Source organism: Ranitomeya imitator, chromosome 5 (genome assembly GCF_032444005.1).
Source record: "Ranitomeya imitator isolate aRanImi1 chromosome 5, aRanImi1.pri, whole genome shotgun sequence".
Taxonomy (NCBI): domain Eukaryota; kingdom Metazoa; phylum Chordata; class Amphibia; order Anura; family Dendrobatidae; genus Ranitomeya; species Ranitomeya imitator.
Window position 1 is genome coordinate 261,270,123 of NC_091286.1, and position 16,968 is coordinate 261,287,090.

Here is a 16,968-nt window from a genome sequence, read left to right on the forward strand (position 1 = left end):
TGTTTGTGCTCTCCTCTGAAGGGATTAGTATACACCGTTGTTGGAAATCTTCAGTTCCTTGGCTATTTCTCGCTTGGAAAAGCCTTAATTTTTAAGAACAAGGATAAATTGTCGAGTTTCACATGAAAGTTCTTTTTTTCTAGCCATTTTGAGAGTTTAATGGAACTAAAAAATGTAATGTTCCAGATTCTCAACTAGCTGAAAGGAAGGTCAGTTTTATAGGTTCTCTAATCAGCCAAACAGTTTTAAGCTGTGCTAACATACTTGCACAAGGATTTTCAAGGGTATTCTAACCATCCATTAGCCTTCTTACACAGTTAGCAAATGCAAAGTACCATAAGAACACTGGAGTGATGGTTGTTGGAAATGGGCCTCTATACACCTGAAGATATTGCATTGCAAACCAGACGTTTGCAGCTAGAATAGTCATTTACCACATTAACAATGTATAGAGTGTATTTTTGAATCATTTAATATTAGCTTAATTGGAAAAACTGTGCTTTTCTTTTAAAAATAAGGAAATTTGTAAGTGACCTTAAACTTTTGAACGGTAGTGCATATACAGTATATATATTCAGATATCTATCTATATATGTATTTATATATATTCATATTATAATATATATATATATATATATATATATATATACATCACACTATATATATTTTAATATTAAGACATATATACACACATTAGAATTACTAAGATGGCCGCCCTGGGGGTTGATTTTTTGGCTACCAGCTGACAAGGCAACCCATCAGCACTTTGTGATCATGCTAATGTAGTGGTAGAGGGAATTTTCTTCACTTTTTCTGAGTGCTTTAATTTTTATTCACCATAACATTTGAAGCGTTAATCAGCAAAGATTAGTGTTATCTCCGATCCTTGCCATTACAGCGGGATGTCAGCTGTTAGATATAGCTGGCACCTATCACTGATAACAGGTAAAGATAACCATAAAAGCACAGCTTCCTTGACTGCATCATAATTATGTTAAAGTATTATTGTGCTTTGCCTGCCGCCGTAGCTGTAGATCCATAATGGTATGCCACATTTTACCAAGAGATTAAAAAAAATCAAAGCTGCAGTGGTTGGTTGCTTTGGGCAATGAAGATAATTTTCTGTCAGCAGCTATTTTCATTAATCAAATCCCTGGGTACTGAATTCTATCGCATGTTGCACAATAGTTTTTATGCCAATCATCTATTCACAATAGTAGACAATTATTATTAGTTGACATTCATCTTTATTTTACAAAGGCCATCAAAAATATTTATAAATCCATGCAGAAAAAGAGCAGCCATATACATCATGTAATGACATAAATCAGTATAGAGAGAGTGCACATCAAAGAAGAGCATCACCATCTAAATGGCATCTAAATACAGTACAATAATAATAATTATTATTATTTATATATACAAATGTATGCAAACCTCTAAAAGCATAAGTAGCTACCAAAGATACTACCCCCAAAATTATGACTAATGAGCCCTGACAAATGTTTTACTTATCATTTTTTTTAAAGGATTTGTGGACACCAGGTTATTTTTGCTATATTAGGAAGAAGTAACCAAAACAGTTGATAGTTGAGCGGGGATGACATCATATCCACTGTATGTTCTGTATGGAACTGTGTATGTTCAGGTATAATACACTGTACAGTTCCATACAACTGACACTTTAACACGTGTTTGAACCAAGTTTGATTTTTTTTTTATATCTACCTCGAAGGATTGGAAAAATGTTTTGGGAAAAATGCTTGGCAGAGAGGAATCATAAGATGTGTGCCATTGTGCGAGCAAAATACAGGTGTTAATATATTTCAACTGGAACCAAATATGTCATGTCACATTTTAAATTTGCCACAGTTGGCACTATTTCCTTAATTTGCACCATATTAATACATTTCAGGTTTCCTTCATAGTCATTTCAAGAGGAAGCTAGAGGAAATGACTATGGAAGTGATCAAATTCTGAGAGAGCCAAAGAATAGAGACATCAGAGAACTATTCCACCACTGCTTTTCACTAAAAAGTTATTTACTTCGAGTATCCCAATAAATGCAGTAATCGAGAAATTTACATGTAGTGATTTAAAGTTAATTTATATGATTTTTAACTTCCCCATTTCATTGCACCTAATGAGTACATTAAAATATTTTTATGTGTATTAATAATTAAGCTAGCAATTTTAATTAGTGGTTGGTGTATTTTTTGCAGAATAGTTTTTTTTTTTTCTGCACTCAGTTTGGATTTCATCTACTGTAACATATTTTTGACTGGAATGTCCTACGTGCGTTGCCACAGAGCACTTAAAAATGTATTTAATAATTATATGCATATCGTAAGATAGCACTGGAATTAAAGAGCTAATAGTGTAATGGTAACCTGATTACAAATGTAACTAAATTTAGCCGGTTCAGGTATGCAATTAATGAGGCCACAATTGGTAATTACATGCAAAAAAGGTAATTATCATAATGAAAATAATATTATGCAGATAGAATCAGTAATATAAGGAAGTCACATAGAAAGTGAATGTAACTATTTTTTGTTTGTAAGATGATGTATCAATTTGTGATAAAAATTAAGCATGTGGGTTCAAACAAGTATACAGCACCGCCTACTAACTACCGGCAACCCGGTACATAGGCGTGGTTATCTCCGCCAAGCTCTCCTATGTTTTCTATGAGAGAGCCGCTGTCAAGCTTCTCTGAAGGTGGTTTATCGCTGAGAGAACAAAAGGATCTGTAGTCTGAAATTGAATGTATCGGATCCTTCTATTTCTACACAATCTTTTGCTGGACAGTCGGGGGCTCACAGACACAATAGACTACCAGCTGATATTGGTGTGATCGGCCAATTTTAGTCTAATGTGTACATATATATATATATATATATATATATATATATATGGTTTGTCTACAATTTTATACAGAGGCCTTTTTGTTGGCACATTCTGTATGAATCAAACAGAAAAAGTAGTGTTTTATTGGATGCAATGTGTATGGAGCATTTCTGCCCTACAACTTCATTGTCATTTCTTAATTATGGTAATTAGTTTCATTTTTTAACCTGTACTGGAAAAATGACTGCTGACTGATTGCTACAGGAGATAATAATAAATCCACTTTGTCCTGCTGAGTTCACTCTATGCTAGAGAGGACGTAAAGTGTCGCCAGACTGTGGTTTATCAGCCATGTCGGCAGTCTGTAGTTGCCTAACGCTTAAAACCACGTCATACATGCCAGAGTCCTAGCTGCTTCTTCTGATTCGCAGGCCCTGAGTGAGCTCCATTTTGTGGCAGTATGCATGCATGACAATGCGCCAAGCCTACAAATCAGAAGAGGCACCATGGATTCCAGCGTGTAAGGGGCAGCTCATAGGGCTCTGACTCAGGGTGAACACAAATGACTGATGTGGCCGCTGCACCAGCGTCCTGTGAATCTTTCTGATGATGTCTACTGCGATGCTCTGAGGCTTTGGTTTGCAATATATTTATCTTTTACCAAATGTTTATGGAAGCTTTCATTGAATTATTTTCGTATATATACATCATTCATAATCGTTTTATACATGGATTAGAGGCCCTTCTGCAAGCCCAAGCAGTCTGACATAGATCACGTTCAAAGGAGGCTTTTTTCTTGTGTCACCCTGTGATTGGAATGATATGTTCCTTTTTAGAAGAGAGTCTTCAGTAGCTTTATTTATAATACAGATATTTGTTCCAGCTTCTACAGAACATGGTAATTCATATGTTGCAAACCTTTCTTATGAAGAAGATGACAATGTTTTATATCATTCAATGAAGGAATCTCACCTTACACTTCAAAATCTTTTGCAGCAGTTTGTATATTATAAAGAATTCCGTACCATCCATTGTATATTATTAAAGTGTTACTGTTGTTTTATGCGACTTTTCAGAATAAACTGTATGGGGAATAACACCAATTTTGGTCTTTATGTGACTTGTCTCCTGTAATTTCTCCTAGTTTTACCCACTTTCCGTCTCTGAACATATGAGTTGAGACTTGATGCTATGATATCTCCCATCATACACATTTTTTTTTCTGAAAAACAGAGATAGATCCAACAGCATGGAAGATATTATACCACAGTACTGAACTGTGTTGCTGTGAATCTAGCACAAATGTGAAATACATCTGCTGAAAGCTGCAGCATTATCTGCCTGTGTCTGCCTAATTTCCAACTGTGTTTGTTGAGTGCTCTCACTCATAATCTCTCCTTCCCTCTCTATTGAGTTTATTAGGCTTTGAAACCTGATAGTTCACTGTGCTAGCAGTCAGTATTCACCAAGATTGATCTGCGCTTTTTTTAGGATGAACGATAAGTTTACAAGACACAGAGAAAGAAGGAAAAATTGCTCATTAGCAAAGACAAGATATATTACAAAGTTTCTTAGGTTCACCTGTACTGTTAATTTATGCAAAGGTTGTTGAAATTATTGTGGCCATTTCAGAATATTTGAAGTTATTTATAGGAAGCCTGAAAGCTGTTTTATGCTGCCCAAACTGCAGCATGAATTAGAGACTGGCTGTGTTACTGCAGCTATGTAAGTTTTGTTCGGAAACACTCCAGCATCTGAGGTCCTTGGGGGCTTCTCAACTGCCCACTACCCTAAACTGACAGGTTTCTACTTATTAGTCAAAGGAAGAGGCAGGGAGAAGCCACCAGGGACTTGCCTTGAAAAAGTCATCTCCATCACTTTGTCTTCAGCCAGCTATTCAAAGTATATTTTCTCTGAAAAACCAGAGTGTTTCAGAGTTTCAGAAAAATACATGGCTGCAATAATGGAATAATTTATGATTTTTGCTGCCCGTTGTTCAAACAAGTTCCTTTTAGGGGAGATCTGTAATGTTCAAAAATGTTATTTAGCTATATAGTGGTAAGCTTCTGGTAAATAGAGTATAAATCATGCTTGGTAGTGTAACGAACAGAGGCTACAAGGAGCAAAGTAAGTTGTATTCTCTCTACAGCTGCGTTGAGCTATTGGTACAACCACTCTTTTGCACATTTATTGACAGCCAGCTCTACAGCATATGTGTACAATCTATCACTTAATCAATGTGCGAGGGAGTGGAGTGATTACAGCGCTCACTGTGTAGTGAACGGTGACTGTTTCGACCACCTACAAGGCCCCAATGACTCCAATCTAGCAGCTGTAGAGAGAATATAACTTCATTTCCATCTTGTAGCCATGCTTTCATTGTAGAGCTTCCACTCACTCAGCTCCAGTTGAGGTAGGCAAAGGAGGCAGTTTTCATAAAAATGTCTAGTCAGGTTTATTTCCCTGTATAAACCTGCATAAGCATAATCAAACAAAAGATGACCTACTCCGCCACAAAGTGAAAACAAACAGACTAAATAAACAGTCTATAAAGTACTGCGGTTCTGTCTGCTCAGGTTAATGTCTTTTCAGCAAACACACTGTAGGCCTCCACCTCGTCCAGTCACAGACACTGAATTAGAAACTTGGTCTCCATTTTATCTGCCTTTAGCAACTTATAATGGAATGTCTATTCTTTTGACAAATCTTACATATTCTTTAAATTCTTAATAGACGTTGATTAAATTTTGTGCTGGAGCATGCTTTCTGAGCTCACATCACCGAAGCTACCAACCTCGATTATACCTATCTCCCCTCAAGGACCTGTCCAGCGGCCACCTTCCATACTCCCCCTCTGCCCAAAGCCACGGTGCTTGGCACCTTCTGCCATCAAACAGTGGACTCTTTACAGAGCATCAGCATTGCTATACAGTTTCCCTGGCTTATGATCTGCATAGGAGGTAAAAACCTGAAGTGCTAGGAACCACCTGATCACTCGGGCATTGTTCCCCTTCTTCTCGCTAATCCACTTTAGCGGGGCATGGTCTGACACTAGCCTAAAATTTCTGCCTAAGAGATAGTACCTTAGAGTGTCCAATGCCCACTTGATGGTCAAACATTCCTTCTCCATTATGGAGTAATTCTTCTTGCAGAATGACAATTTCCAACTCAGTAACATTGTAGGGTGCTTTTTCCCGTTCACTTCTTGTGATAACACAGTGCCCAGCCTGACATCTAATGCAGCCGTCTGGACCACAAACTCCTTGGAGAAATCCAGTGTCACCAGCACTGGCTGTTTACACAGGGCAGCTTCAGTTCCTAGAAAGCCATCTCAGCTTCTGGAGAGCTCTTAGCCATAGCTGACTTTGTCCCTTTAAGAAAGTCCATCAGAGAAACAGTACGAATCATATAACAAGATCATATACAGTAGTTCCATCAAAATTTCTATCGTATGCAAACAAAAAAAAGATGCACAGTATCCTAGCTGTGCATAATGATGGAGACCTATTAAGAAGAAAGTACTTCAGGCCGTTCTTATTTAAAAGCACGTTGGCATAATGTTAAATATGTATATTTGATATACAGTATATATTTGATTGTGCAGATAAACAAAAAAGACGCTTATAGACAAAATGGACGCTTTTCTGAATATGTATAAGAATCACAGATATTACTTAAAGTGTATACATGCTCTAAGTCAGGGGTGTCAAACTGCATTCCTCGAGGGCTGCAAACACGTCATGTTTTCAGGATTTCCTTGTACTGCACAGGTGATAATTTAATCACCTACACAAATAATGAGTTGGTGATTAAATTATCACCTGTGCAGTACAAGGAAATCCTGAAAACATGACCTGTTTGCAGCCCTCGGGGAATGCAGTTTGACACCCCTGCTCTAAGTCATGTCAGCAGGTTATACAACCCTCAAGTGGACTCTGATATGACATCGTGTCCGCTGAGCTAATCAAGAATGAATAATGTTAAAATGACCTAATAAGTCCGTACCATGCTGTACCACTTGGCTCATGTTGATCAAAGATCAACATGCTACGTGCAAGACAAGATGTCAGCTTGACCTAACTGCTTAACCATTAGAGTAATATAGATAATGACATGTAGGCGACAGAAATCAGAAATGACTAGCAATAATTATGAGATAAGGCAGTGAGGTAATGTGTGGGAAAACCCTTTATTTCTCTCTATAAAATACTGTACATTTCAACCAATAATCCAGAATTCATTTGCGACTCGACTCATTGTCCATGTCCTGTGATTTCTCCGGCTGTAAACCTTCAAGATACAATTTGGCGGAAGACAACTAAGATGAGAGCACACGTATGTCGTGTGCACTAACAATAAGGATACACTTGTTTCAGTCAGAGGCACACACTAGCCAGTAAATTAAGTGCAATGTTAGGTTAAAATATGCTAGAATATCAATTTTTTGCAAGTATTAGATGTCACACTGCTGAAATGAAGGTAAAAGCTAGCTCCGCTAGGTGGCGATAGAGTGGAGAGAGGTCATGCACACAGATGAAGCAGACCTGCCTTGCAGCAGTGAAGCTACCACTAGGTGGCAGCAGGCAAGTGAAGCAAGCCAGGTAAAATCCAAAACTGTAACGAAGTACCAAAGGAATAAGCAAACTCAGGGTAAGAGACAAGCCAGGGGATCATTACCTGTCAGGAGCGGATATGCCAAAGACAAGAGACGAAAGCAGGTCAGAATGCAAGCTGAATTCAAGTACCAAGAAGCCCAGACACAAAGGGGACACACTGAGACAGGACAGGGAGCAGAGTATAACACAGACATGGGTCGAGTCCAGAATAACAGCAAAACAAGTCAGGGTGTAACAGAGTCAGATACTCACACCATAGGCAGAACTATAACTGACATGGTCTGCAGGAAACAGCGGAGATAAATAGCAAAACCTGAGAACAGATTGAGGCTGAGAAAAGTTAACCCCTTACATGATCAGACCGGAAAAGGGAAGACAGGACTCAAAACCTGGTCTGGATCATGACATTAGGTAGGCATAAACTAGCTCTATAATTCATTCCACTTTATGGAACTTCGCCCATTTTTTAACCATTTCCCACAAAAGGACTTTGTATTAACATCTTATGAAGGAGTCCTCATCTGTGGAAATGTGAAAGGGCTCATGATCTGAGCACTTTCCACTCATTGCAGATATCTTCTTTATGATATGTTGGAACATGTTAAGTGTACTTTTTACTGACATTCCTTAATTGAGCACAAAGGGGCCAAGAGACAGCAGCAGCTTCTAATATCTTTATAGGTGTTGTGCCTGCACCCAACACCTTTAGGTGAGTGCTACCATCGATTATACCTATCCCTTACTAGATTGTACTATATATATCCTAAGGGGGCAAAATATTAGGGAGTGCATCTATTTTTCCCTATAAATACTATTTTGAATACAAGATAAAAATTTCTTATACTAAGTAAAATACAAAATAAACTTAAATGTGTAAATGAATTGAAAAATATGATCCAATTAACACTTAAGATAAACTGTTATATTCGCTAAATATTCTAGGTATCTTCAACCCCTCATTTTCTTGTCAAACTTATATTTTTCATACACACGTCAAGTTTCCCTTTGGGTTGATTGTTAGCAGTTTAGCATTTTGCAATCACAGCTGTTCATGTTAACACCCAGCCCATAAATCTGTCTCACAGTACAGTACTTTGGTTTCATTACGGTTTCAAAAGACAAAATTTTCAACTACACAGAAATAGATTCCGACATGGAGGAGGATTGTGACAAAACAAGAAGCAATTAGGCAAAAAGATTGAACTGTAAAGCATTTTCATTACAGTCTTGGCAAGGAGATTACATAGGGATAGGGCAAAAAGTTTCAGGCATAAAATATTTATTTATATAAAGTCTAATTATTTGGATCACATATCTTGTTTACAACCCATCTATATTGCTATTTGTTGAACTGGCATCATGCCGAATAATATTTATGTAACAATTTTAATTAAGAATATTCCATCTTGACAATTTTTGTCAGAGAGAACTAGCAAATTTACTAAGCAATATGTTGTATTTCCAAATGATGCCAAGAATTTAATCAATGCCCAAGTGTTCATTTTTGTCAATTTAAGTAATTTTTATGTTCTAAAGTTTAGGTACACAGCTACCATCATCAATTTAACTTTAAACTTTTTTTTTAGATTACTTTATATTTTATTGTAATTGCATTATGAATAAATTCAATTTTGCCATCCTATGCATTTGCTTTATTTAAAAATGTTTGGTCATTTTTATGCATAAAAACTGTCTATAAACATGCATTGTACATTAGAGGGAACCTCTCAGCAGGATTGTGCACAGTAACCTACAGACAGAGTCAGGTTGGCGCCATTTTACTGATTACAATGATACCTTGGTTGATGAAATCTGTCTTGTGGTTGTTGTTTAATCTTTATATTCAGTTTTGTGTTAATGATATGCTTGTGCTCCGGGGTGGCCTGTTGGGGTCTGCATGTGGTGCTCTGATTATGTATTCATAATGAAGAGTGCTGACAGCTCACCAATCGCCAATAGCTGCTACAATGCAGGCTGGGTGGCACCATCTTGGACAAGGATTTTTTTCTCTCTAGCAAAATGGTGCCTCCGCCTGTGCAATAGCAGCTTTTGGCAATCACCACAGCCGGCGCCCGCCTGCAGAAGTTTTTTTTTAGTTTGTGTATATAATGTTCATTATATTAACTAGGGGGCACGTCAGTGAGTGGGTCAGTGACCTGTCAGCAGTCTTCATTATGAATAGCTAATCAAACCACTACAATGAAGACCCTCCCACAGGCCGCCCACGGGCATATCATTAACTCAAAACTGAAAATAAAGATTAAACAACAACCACAAGACAGATTTCATCAACCCCAGGTATCATTGTAATCAGTATAACGGCGCCGACCTGACACTGTCTGTAGGTTACTGTGCACAATCCTGCTGACAGGTTCCCTTTAAGTCAGACAAAAGAGTATCTGCCCCTCAAACATTCAATATGCAAGCATCTACACAGAGGAAGAGAACAGGAACTATAATGCCATCTGTTGGATGTTGCAATCATACAAGTCAAAGTTGACTTTTATTTAAAGGGCCTTGCCACATGGCTTAGAATAAGAAGCCAAACCAAAAGATCAAGTTAAAGGAGAACTGGTTGCCTGGGTAAAAGGTCTGTGACAGGTGGTCTAAGGGATAAAATTTCTTCCTTATCAAGAGTGCCAAGTGAGACTTGCAGTGAATGTAATGCTTCCCTAGGAAATTAAGTACACAAATAGCTTCTTTACAGAGGAAGAGAGCAGTGTTAATAATGCAATAATAGCAATCCTAAAAACTCATGTCTGCAAATAAAGGTTCTGGTTTGATTGTATCTCCTAAGTCATGGCAGAGTTAAGGTACTGTCACACTAGACGATATCGCTAGCGATCCGTGACGTTGCAGCGTCCTGGCTAGCGATATCGTCCAGTGTGACAGGCAGCAGCGATCAGGCCCCTGCTGTGCTGTCGCTGGTCCGGGAAGAAAGTCCAGAACTTTGTTTGGTCGCTGGACTCCCCGTAGACATCGCTGAATCGGCATGTGTGACACCGATTCAGCGATGTCTTCGCTGGTAACCAGGGTAAACATCGGGTAACTAAGCGCAGGGCCGCGCTTAGTAACCCGATGTTTACCCTGGTTACCATCGTTAAAGTAAAAAAAACAACCGCTACATACTTACCTACCGCTGTCTGTCCTCGGCGCTCTGCTTCTCTGGTCTGGCTGTGAGCACAGCGGCCGGAAAGCAGAGCGGTGACGTCACCGCTCTGCATTCCGGCTGCCCGGCGCTCACAGCGTTATTTTTTACTTTTTAGGATGGTAACCAGGGTAAACATCGGGTTACTAAGCGCGGCCCTGCGCTTAGTAACTCGATGTTTACCCTGGTTACCGGGGACCTCGGGATCGTTGGTCGCTGGAGAGCTGTCTGTGTGACAGCTCTCCAGCGACCAAACAGCGACGCTGCAGCGATCCGGATCGTTGTCGGTATCGCTGCAGCGTCGCTTAGTGTGACGGTACCTTTAGTTAAAAAGGACATGCTACAAGGTCAAAGTGGTCATTTGTTTCTACAACTTTCTCCTGCTGATCCTTGAGTATTCCACTGAGTATTTTTTTAAATCCATCATATATTTCCGTAAAAATAGGCTTGTTTATGTAGTGTGCTCAATATCCTAATTATTATGGTAGTATTTCTGCAAGCATAAATTATTTGTTTACCTGCTGAACAAGTAGTTTGCGTGTTGGTTGCGTTATCATTATTGCATTCTAACCTGGAATACGCAGCTCAGTTCAGGGCACTAGTTCATAGAAAGGATGGAAAAGGTACAAAGAGGTCGCAAAACTAATAATGGGCATAGAGGATATGAGTCACAAGGAAAGATTAAACAAAAGAGATCTCAGTCTACCACACTACCCGTGCCCTCCACTCCGCTAATGACCTCAGGTTAGCATCCTCAATAATCAGAACCTCCCACTCCCGTCTCCAAGACTTTACACGTGCTGCGCCGATTCTTCCCCAATCCCCACAGTTTTAAGCGTACCCTAAAAACTCACTTGTTCAGACTGGCCTACCGCCTCAACGCATTAACCTAACGATCCCTGTGTGGCCTATTTATAGATAAAAAAAACCCCCAAAAAAAAACAGGTTCCTCGCATCATGTTCTCATTCACTTTATGCAGTTAATAGCCCTCTGTGTCTGTACTGCTACATACTTAGGCAGTTAACTGGTTCATGCAGCTTTACATGAACACCTGAGCCTTACACTATGGCCGGTCCGAATAACTAAAGCAATTGTTACCATCCACCTCTCGGGTCTCCCCTTTTCCTCATAGTTTGTAAGCTTGCGAGCAGGGCCCTCATTCCTCCTGGTATCTGTTTTGAACTGTATTTCTGTTATGCTGTAATGTCTATTGTCTGTACAAGTCCCCTCTATAATTTGTAAAGCGCTGCGGAATATGTTGGCGCTATATAAATAAAAATTATTATTATATTATTATTATTATAAAGAGATATACTTAGTACTGAGAAGAGATATATAAGGGAGGGACATGATTAACTCGTACAAGTACATAAATGGTTGTGCATCTGCATCTTTTTATTTCCCACATTTGAACTTGATGAACATTAGTCTTTTTTCAGACATATTAGCTGAACCATAATTACACAGGCCAATAAAAGGGAACAGTTGTTCTTACAAACACTCGTTCACCGATTTTTGCACCAGTAGAGATGTGGTAATACTGGGTAGTTAGATAAATCTAGAATTATATTGTTCTCTCATCCTTTCCATGCCCATTGACATAGTTTAATTTAAGATAAACATTTGCTTTCGGACAGCTATTATTGCTGCTTTCAACTTTTAAATGCTTGTTTGACTTTGTGCTGGGTTGGAGATAAGTCAGACATTTCTGCTGTTACTTTAGGCCTCATCCACACATCTTATTTTTCCACGTGCGAGAAAAACTGACTGAATATTCTGATCAAACTTTGATAAGAGTGTGGGCCAGGTGTCATTCATTTTTCTCATATGTGGAGCAATAAAAAAAATTCTACACTTTCTCCATTGTCACAGTCGGTGAAAATTAGACCACACACAGATGTCATCCTAGTGCGTTCCAATGTTTTCACAGACCCATTGACTTGCATTGCTGATTTTGATCTGACCCTCGAATAAAATTTGGACACGTCTCTGTGATTTTCCATGGACCTCTTAGTCCACAAAAAATCACAGACATTTAAATGGCTTTGTAGACTATCAAGGGCACGAACACTATCTGTAAAAAATATGGCTAGTACTCGAATGCGGAAATCAAATGTTTGAATGAGCCCTTATTTTGAGTGAAAGAACTGACATTTAAATATATAACTTGTTGGACCCATTTTCCTTTGAAGTCAGTTGTAGGATGACTGGAAACCTCCAAATCGATAGTACATTTTATCAAAACCATTGGGAGTCTTATCCCTGTAACTCACATAAATGTGCTTTAAAATGACCATTTTGAATATGAAAGTATTAAAAATAAAATGGAAGCTTACAATGCCTGAACAATTATTATCTGTATACCTACCAGATTGATCAAAACTTTCTGTATGCAAAAATACTTACAGAAACTTTAATTATAGTAAAGCCCTTCTTGTAACCGGCATTAGCAGCAAAGGTAAACTCTAGTATCTGTGATTTATATTTTCATTGTCTGTATTTGTAGAATTAATGCATTTTTAAGCTACTTTATTTTTTGCTGCTTAGAAGCTATCAATAAGTTACTGTTCACAAATCAGTCATTTTTTATGTGCTTCAGTTATGGGGGGTATTGAGTTAAAAATATAGTATTTTAGCTCAAGTTAGTAAATTAGTTATTAAAGTTAACTATCACTCATCTCCATGTAGCCCCAGTCAGATGTGGACATAATCCAGAAAGAAGACCTACCGGAACATTTGGCTCTTGTAGATCAGTTTATTAGGATGTAAATGTTTAATATGGTCACTGTTTATTGAGTGTACTTAGATGTTCGTAAGCCATTGAGACCTATCAGTGTCCAATAATCTTGTAGAATAGATTTTAGTTTTCCTTTATTATTGTCATTGCTTGTTTTTATAGTGCTCATGTTGAAACATTTTACATTTTAAGTCCTTCACACGTGTCATATGTCTCACAGGTCGTTCATCTACCACCACAACAACGGTTTTAGATGGTAAAAATGGAACTGTCCACAAACCAACACTGAAGTTGACAAAATCAGTCTCACAAGACCTCAAGACAACTTTCAGCTCCCCAGCTGCATGGATTCTCGTGGTTGCCCTCATAGTGACGTGGTCTGCAGTTGCTATTGTAATTTTCGATTTAGTGGATTACAAAAACTTTGCAGGTAGGTTAACATGTTGACATACAGTATAATATTAGCTGATATAAAATGTTAAAAACTATGAATGGTGAAAAACGCATGAAATAATAAATAATTAAGTGTAACATATTTTCCACATATATATTTACTAAATGTTCTCTGAGGCACAAGTAGCCTCCTAGAAAATATTAGTAATAAGTCTATTAGCATTGTGGATTTGGTGTGCAATGCAGACATTTTGGAACTCAGTTTATTTTTCTTCTCAATTGCTAGATCTTGATAGTTGGATGTAGACCAATCTTACCGACCTTGCTTTTTGGCTAAAGGCAGCATTGCCACCCCCATGCTTCCCACCAGTCTTTATTTGCATGGCTGCACCAATTACGTCATCTATGCTCTTTTCTATTTTATCATGCTGCCTGTTTCTGGCCAAATGTTGTGTGATATAAGTAAAACCCAGTGGTTTGACCCCCACCAATCAATAAGTTTAGAACCTATCCTTTGGATAGGTGATAGCTTGTTTTCACCACAGATCCCCTTGAGTGAATAAGATTTCATAAACATATTATATGCCAAAAAACATAATATAACCTATAAAAGCAAGTCAAATGTAAAAGACCAAACAGAGGATTAATTTTAGAGTACACAATAATCACTCAAATTTTAGTTTTCTTTTTTTTTAAATGTCTGTCAGTGAAGGCTAGCTTTAACATGCCTTTTTCTTTTTATACCCACTATAAAAATTTTCAGGGACATTTAATACACTAGATTGCTAAAATATACAGTAGTGGACTGGTCACAAATGTAAAAATTTACAAATACCAATAATCAAGCTAAATAAAAGAGAAAAACAAAACAGATTAACAACTATCACTTTGTAAAATAGCCCAATCAACCTATCAATGATTTGTGACATTAGAACTACAATGATGTATTAATAATCAGTGACTGATACCCCTACATTACATTTTTTGCATAATTTTATTATTGTAAAATAATTTGATAAAACATAATACTCATTCTTAGCTATAGCTAATGTCTTCAGTAAAAGAAATACAATTACTTGTACAGAGAAATATCATCCATTTCAAAACACATTTTAATTTCAGACAGCTATAATTTTATAATAAATAGTTAATTACAAAATATAATCTTCAGTTGATTCCCCATTAATCAGCATTACCATTACTTTAATAGCAGGCTTGTAGTTCATTATACCTATTCATAGGAAAGCTCCTGCCTTTCTCAAATTTGACGGTAGGATTAATTTCAGCAGAAAATGTAATAAAGTTTCTGCCATTCTCATTTCCTTATTCATATTCAGATAATAAAATGTAAATTTGTATTTAGTGTTCACTCTATTTAATGTTTGCTACTAATGCATGCCGTTCATTATTCAATTCCTCATACATCATGTGTTTAATTTGATGGTACTGTAGATATGGAAATAAAGCTAATATAACTACAATGCCATTTATTAGCATCAGTAAGCTTTTACCAGCTTAAAGAGAACCTGTCATTGGATTCATGCTGTCCCTACCAATGGCATCATTATTCAAATCCCGGCTGTGTGACTGTATGATTGCAGCAGGTATGGTTTATTCTGAAACACTGTGGTGTTTCAGAGAAAACATAGTTTGAAAGGATGACGAGGTACGTGATTGATCTGATGTGGCTCCTTGCTGGCTTTTCTCCTCCTGGAAGAAACTATCAATAAACTGGTGCAAAGCAAGGAGAAGCCAGATGGGGCCTGCATAGGACTAGTCAGATCTCTCCCTTCCCAGATGACTTTTCAAACTATGCTTTCCCTGAAATGCAAGAGCATTTTAGAGTAAACCACACCTCCATATCGTTTGCCTGTCAGGCCCCTTTACTCTGCACCATCATCTGTCCAGCCCTCATTGCATCTTCTTATCACCACCACAAGCAAACATATCCTGGGCTTCCTAAAGCTTGGCCGGTACTTCTGGCCTTAACGAGGCCCTGCGTAGTTCTGAAAATGTGCGCTTCAGGTTGTGGCACATGTCATGACATCATGACAGAGTGACCTTATGTGCACTTCTGCAGAAACATCCTAGACTGTATCAAAGCCGGAAGTACCCACCTAGCCTGAAGAGGACCAAGTATTTTTACGATTGCATCAATAGTAAGAAGGTGCAACGAGGATCGTTGATGGTGAAAACCAGAAAGCGATTGGAGAATTGAGCGTTAAGGTGAGTAAAGTTTTTTTTATCTTAATCTTATGGCCCTTTACAGTTCAGCAAAATAGTGGCCAGTAATCAACAACCTTCATGAATTTATGAGGTAGCAAAAAATCTGCTTTTTGGTGAAACCAAATTTTTGTAAAATTCTAGTAGAATTCATTCAATTTCACTTAATAAAATGCTCCCGTTTTTATTAGGCACAATTCTTTAGTCATGGCAGTGTTCTTAGGAAAAATTGTGAAAGGATCCACTCTCTTTGATGAAAACCATTCCACACATGAATAGTCTCAGGAGACTTCATAGGCATGACACAGGACTCAAAGTAGAGCTCATATTTTCTTCTGTACACAATCATTCTTACAGATGTCCTAAACAGTCTCAAAGAGGCTTGATCAGAGAAAATAACTTTGCAGCAAAAACAGAGATTGAATGTAGAGGACTTGGGTAATGTTATTTTCTTTGAGGAGACTTTTTGGCACTTCTGGAAGAAGGATTTTTGCCAAAGAACACTACCATAGATGGCATCTAAACTTCCTTCAAGAGCAACTTCGACCAACTTTACATTAGCAATTTGGAGATGAGCACTGAATTTTCCAGCAAGAAGGAGCACCTTGTCACAATAAAACAGATAACGAAGTGGCTTGGTGAACAAAACATTGAAATTTTGGATCCATGGCAAGAAAACTTCCTAGACCTCAATCCGTTGAAAACCTCAAAAAGTAGGTAGTAAAAAAAAAACGCAGAAATTATGTAAACGCCAATCACTGATCAGGCATCAATACATTTCCATCAATAAGAATGTGGTCCAGAGACTGATACCCAGCATGCCTGGGCAAGTTGCTGAATCTAGAAAAATAACAAAACTATAAATATTGAGTCTTTGCACAAATCTTATGTATTTGTCTTAAAGCATGGAAACACCTGACAAGATGAAGAAGCACTGTGTTAGAGTTGGCGGATTACACTAAATAAAATTAATAATAAAGTGCAATCGCAACCCCGCCTC

General features: G+C 37.8%; 1 protein-coding gene across 25 annotated transcripts in view; it reads left to right on the plus strand.

The window, feature by feature from the left end:
• LOC138637428 (titin homolog) overlaps positions 1–16,968 on the plus strand; it is a 1,151,517-nt gene that overhangs the window by 67,478 nt on the left and 1,067,071 nt on the right. For all 25 annotated transcript variants that reach the window (XM_069726100.1, XM_069726106.1, XM_069726124.1 and 22 more), the window contains exon 2: positions 13,573–13,782. In XM_069726100.1, coding sequence (XP_069582201.1) covers positions 13,573–13,782 — 210 coding nt within the window. The remainder of the gene's footprint in view (positions 1–13,572; positions 13,783–16,968) is intronic.